The following is a 6,017-nucleotide window of genomic DNA, read 5'->3' on the forward strand; positions in this document are numbered from 1 at the left end:
TCGGGTAGAAAAACCCTTTAAGGGCTTCAATTTAAAACTTTTTAACGACGTTTTTCTGTCCACCACATTTTTTATAAATGTTTAAATTCTACTTGGACTCTACTGCAGCACATATTAATCAACCTGAATGTTTGCGACACCTGCCACAACACTCAGCTTTGTGAAAACAATGTATTAACATATCGTGTCCAGCAGATGGTGCTATTAACACAAAGATGTTTTATTGTTGCGTTTGGCACTTTTTATCCCAAGTACATGATGTCGCTCATCACGTTCACCAGGACGAAAATGGATTCAGTAATCGAGTAGCCTAAGCTTAAGTCAATAACGTTTCTATTAAATTAAACGTTTTTTTCCTCTTTGAGAAAAAGCTCAACTTCCGAATTATTTCTGGTTCGTATCTGTTTCTGTTCTACTTCATATGCGGTAAACACGGGGAACTTCCCAGTATATTAACAGTATTAATGAGTATATTTTTACAGAGCTAGTGGTAGCCTGTTATCGTGTTCTTGTGAACCTGTTTTTAGACCGAAAGCTACAAGCAGCTTACATCAAGCATCAAAGTGCGTATAATTTGTTGTCTACGTGACTTTCTGCCATATTATCTGCAGAGAGATAAACGTCACAGACACGTTTTAGTTAAAGAAAAACTGTATAAGTTTTAAATGAGTTATTACTGTTGGTTGGTCAGTTTAAATATATATTTATATATCTTTAAAAAAGTAGCACATTGACTTCCAGGAGTGTAACTTTATTCCTTCTTCTTTTTGTAGAAACGCACAGCAGACAGTTGCCTCTCTAACTACTGTACAAAACCCCAAAGGAAATAAAGTGAAGCGAAGACTGTGAGGGGTGCACCACTAACAGTTTTCACGAGGTCCCAACAGTGTCCGAGTTACACTGCGCGCTCTGCTGACGCAACCACGTCACAGTGGTTCATAGCGATGGCGGACCGCAGTGTCCCCAGACTTGCCCAGGGAGGGACCGAGCAAAGTCACTGAGCCACTTTCACCGGCTCCAGTAACCTGTCGCCCGACCACCTGTTAAAGGGAGGCCACTGTTGTTGTTCTCGTTGTCCCTCCCATGAAATAGTATGTGGGACGGGATCTGCAGGGAGTGCGCAGACCGGGACGAGCCAGAAGTGGAGTGAGCAGGAGCGCAGTGTGCCGCGCTGACGCGCCGCATGTTGAGCCAGCAAGTTGACTGATAAAATAAAAGTCGCGTCGACGGGGAAGGGGACAGCCGCGCTCGGATTTAACAGCGCTTTGAGGAGGACACTTGTTCCGGCAAAATGAAATTCGCGGAGCATCTTTCGTCCCATATCACTCCAGAGTGGAGGAAACAGTATCTTCAGTATGAGGTAAAGCAGAATATATGTTTTTTAAAAATGAATTTAAGGTGGGAACGGACGCTGACCAAAACGGACCTGCTTCCATAGAGCTTCAGGAAACTGGAAGAAAAGAGTCGCGATTAACTAAGAGAAAATGTAAAGTGTTTTAAGTTTGATTTATTTTTTCCAGTTTCAGTAAAGCCTGCTCCTGAGGGCAATAAACGACGGGAAAGATAAGGGATGCCTATTGTTTATGGAGGGCAAATTGACTGCGGTTGTTAAGAGCCACGGGGAGCATTCAGCGTTTGTTATTGCTGTTTGTTGATTTTAACACATATGAAAATAAACATAAAAACTCTGTTTGATTAAAAAACAACAACATTTTTTTCATACTGTGGAAAAAATTAAAGTTATTATTATTTTCTTTATTTTAACAATTATGGAGAGCTTCACACAAAACAAAAACCTGAAGATTGTCTTTGTGTTTATTTTTCACATTTCTTTGCAAAACAACCCAATTTTCAACCTTTCTTTTTGTTCGGTCACATCATTTTTTATCATCATGTTAACTGATGGTGCATTGTTAAAAAATAATAATAAAAGACGCTCTTTGTCCAAAGACACCCCCCCCCCCCCAAAAAAAAAACCACCTCCTTAAATTATTAACATTTATTTTCATCACTCTAACTAAAGACAAAGGTTATATCTCTTCCACCAATTGAGTGCAATGTGTTCCAAAAATTTCACATTTCTAACGAGTCTTTATTTTTGCTAGCATCAAAAATATAAAAAAGCATATTTTTTTGCAAGACTTTGAGACTAAAATGATGTTTATTATCATTTTTCTCAGTCAACCAGGAATAGCTGTCTGTGAATCAGCCTGCAGGGCTTCGTCTAACCTGTCTGGTTTTGATATCTGTTGATTTAGAGCAACATCTTTGTGTGCACACATGCTTTTTTGTTGTTGAGTGTTGTACACTACTTGAAGAGTATTTTAATTTCACACCCCACTTCTTGCTGGCTCTACAGTGAGAGCTTTAGTGCAGACATGCATTGACAGGACAGACTGCTCACTTCCATTTGACTCTATGAATTATAGACAAAGACCCCGTTCTCTTCACCCTCAGCAGCCCAGACTCAACAGAAGCTCAGTGCGCCGGTTTCATTTTAGTATCCTGCCCTGAATGATGATGTTAAGCTGGTCTGTTGGTACAGCAGACATTTGGATCTCTTGCTCTTGACAACATGATATGCTGTCATTGTTGTGCAATGAAAACATCTTTGGACACTATAATTAAAAGGAAAGAAAAAATGAATAGGCATAGCTGGGAAACCTGGGAAAATTTATTTAAAAATTAAAAAATGGTGATTAACATGCATGCGAGTGCAGTATGTTGTCTTTGTATGTACAGACTGAAGCACACTGAAGCCCAGGGACAGATGCATGGCCATACCAGCCATTTTACACCTCCAGTATTCAGTGCAGCACTCGCTGACCTGAGATGGATGATATATTTTCTCTGTGATTAGTGTTGGTTTTATGGTTGCTCTTTTCTGGGACATAATCTTGACTTTGACATTTAAGTTGATAATATTAATGCACTTAAGGAAGAAATATTATTAAAGCCAGCTGAGTTCTATAATATGTCCTTTTTTCTTTATTGTATTCAGTGATCGACTCTTATCGTCTCTGCATGTGATCCAGAAATTAGACATGAGAACTGAAAGGCGAATGACGAATCCTTTAAAACACAGCTGTGATTGATCACTGATGACTGACTCGTAGCCGGGAGTTAGTGTTTATATTTTTTAACCATTTAAAATAAACAGTCTTTACAAACATGTTCTCGTCACATATAAGCTCCTATTTTTACATGATGTAGGAGAGTTGCTCTCCTGTGTCTGCACTTCATACTCTTGCTCCGATCTGAATTATATATAGTTTGTTGACTGAGAATGTGTTCGTGTATTTATGTCATCGTGGGAGTCTTCAGTCTTTGTGCGACCTCTGTGACCACACACTGAGTGGGCGGGGTGGGAGAGGACTCACACCTATAGATGACGGACACTTCATTAGAAGAATTGGATTTTCCTCTGAAACGAGTCGGCAGATAGGGCCAAACATGAAGCTAAACTGAACTCGGTCGACTTCAGAGAAGTGAGTCACTTAGATGAAGCAGAAATGAATTTTTTTATTCTGGGAGATGCAAAAGCTTTGATATGCTGCTGTGATGCAACCCAAGCTGCATCACTTCGTGGGCTGTTGTTTTGGTGAAGCCGTCGCACACAGATGCGACTGTTGCATTGTAGTAATGACACGCTGACATCATTCCTGCAGCACGGGTCATTTTCATCGTTTTCATGGAGAAGCCGCGACACTTCTGCTCATTCGAGTCAGTCTCATCCAAACTGACTGTGGTTTGAAGTTATGTTCCTGGCTTTGTGTGCTGGTTGAACTCATTAACCTGCTGCACAGTTTTCACTTTTAAAGAGCGTCCTTTTGTGTGGAAAACTGTGGCGCCCATTTAGATTGGTCAGCCGGTTTCTATGCAGATGAAAAGGATGCAGCTAAGTGGCTGTTCCAGCATATAGAGGCTCTAGTTAGTAACGCACCTCATTCAAATGTGGAAGCATTGACAAGCCAATTGAGCGATTGGGCAATTAGGTGTTTGCTTTATCCTGTAGGACTGCAGTTATAAACCTGTATGCTAAACAGCTGTTTGATATGGAGGTGTGTATGTCCTGCCAACCCCAGATTTATGCCAAACTGCAGCCTGATAAGATTTTTCCCTTTAAATGTGATGCAACTAATCTGGAAATCTTACAACAACAGGTACAATTTAGTGAGTTTTTCAAACGTGAATATATTAGCGCAGGTAAGATGTAGACAGTAAGTAACAATTGTGTTTGGCAGCTGTATTGAGCAGCACAGTTATGAGAACAGATGAAGGACAGTGATTCAGGTGTGTGCGTGTATGTGTGTGGGCGAGAGAACAAGGACACTTTTGCATTTAGCTCAGCAGCCTAATCACTCATGTAAGCTTAGATGAGGAGGAGGAGGAGGAGAGTGCACGCAGAGACTCACATTTACAATTCAAACGAGCAAAGTGTTGCAGAATAACAGGGATGTGTGTGATTTCAGTGACTGTTCAAAGGTCAAGTCTTGCCTTTCTGTAATTAATCTGAGTGATTTAAAGGTCTAAACAAGCGCAGCGAGCTTTGTGTCGTTGTAGCCATTACAGAAACGTAACTGTACCCTGTTCAGTGAAAGTATGATTTATCAGCACTGCGCAACAATTTGAACATTATGTATACAACAGGCATGGCATGGCAACTGCTGAGAGGCCCCATCTCTATACCTCCCTCCTTCCTTGCATCCTCACCTCATCGTTCCTCCCCCACTGGGAGGACATCTGGTCCCCAACCAGACCTGCCCTCTGCTCCCCTCCTCCCCTCCCTTTATCCTCTCCTCCCATGTTCGCTTTACATGCAGGCATCCACTCAGACGCTGAGCTGCAGATTGAAGTGATCCATAGATCCCTTCAGACTAATAATGTACGCTTCGCACTTCCTCAAGCACAATCTCAAGCATCACAGAGCAATGATTTGGCCAAATATTTTGGCTAGTGTCCTCTCAACATGATTCAGCATTTAAAAGATTGAAGTCCACACACAGTATTCACTAACATGGATACTCTGCTATAGAGGTCTAGTTTCAGTAGTGACATAAATCTGGTGTGGGCCATGCATCCGGCCATGCATCCATCCATGCACCCATCCATGCACCCATCCATGCACCCATCCATGCATCCACCCATGCATCCATGCATCCATCCATGCATCCATCCATGCATCCATCCATCCATCCATCCATCCATCCATCCATCCATCCATGCATCCATCCATCCATGCATCCATGCATCCATTCATGCACCCATCCATCCATGCATCCACCCATCCGTCCATGCATCCACCCATCCATCCATGCATCCATCCATGCATCCATCCATGCACCCATCCATCCATGCATCCACCCATCCATCCATGCATCCACCCATCCATCCATGCATCCATCCATGCATCCACCCATGCATCCACCCATCCATCCATGCATCCATCCATCCATCCATCCATCCATCCATCCATGCATCCATGCATCCATGCATCCATCCTCTTCCATCCATGCATGAATCCATTGATCCTCTTCCACTTATCCAGTGCAGGGTGATGGGGGGTGGGCGGCTGGAGCCCATCTCAGATGTGAGTATGCCACATCATCATGTTAATGTTTAGTAATTCTAACTGATGGCCCTGAAAGCTTTGGCTTAGTTATTGTCTACAGGTTTCACCAATGATTACTGCAAATTTATCTCCGTCCCAAGACACCCTGCCCCCCTTTCCCGTCACAGCCATCGCCATGGCAATGCCTCCACCTTAATGAACCCCCCCTCCATCTGAATCTGTACTTCTACTTCCCACCTATCACTTGACCATATCAGCTGCTAACTGTTAGTTATTAACTGGACATCAGCGAGCTGTGTGTGAGTCCACAGTTGGTCCCTTTGTGATTTTAATCAGACAAAATGGGGCGAATGCTGCATAAAGAAATGTTTACCTCCAGGATTAGGCTCCAGAGCTGCAGTCTCACTGCATATAATTCACAGAGGAACTTAGTATCAAGTATCAA

The 6,017-nt window shown here is 42.5% G+C and overlaps 1 protein-coding gene across 1 annotated transcript in view; it reads left to right on the forward strand.

Annotated features, from left to right (window-relative positions):
• The first annotated feature begins 873 nt into the window (after positions 1 to 873).
• xpr1a (xenotropic and polytropic retrovirus receptor 1a) overlaps positions 874 to 6,017 on the forward strand; it is a 71,068-nt gene continuing 65,924 nt past the window's right edge. The window contains exon 1 of the mRNA XM_005747543.2: positions 874 to 1,360. Coding sequence (XP_005747600.1) covers positions 1,292 to 1,360 — 69 coding nt within the window. The 5' untranslated portion in view covers positions 874 to 1,291. The remainder of the gene's footprint in view (positions 1,361 to 6,017) is intronic.

The sequence above is a fragment of the Pundamilia nyererei genome, unplaced genomic scaffold, assembly GCF_000239375.1.
Source record: "Pundamilia nyererei isolate P.nyererei 1_Seehausen unplaced genomic scaffold, PunNye1.0 scaffold00199, whole genome shotgun sequence".
In the NCBI taxonomy this organism is placed as follows: domain Eukaryota; kingdom Metazoa; phylum Chordata; class Actinopteri; order Cichliformes; family Cichlidae; genus Pundamilia; species Pundamilia nyererei.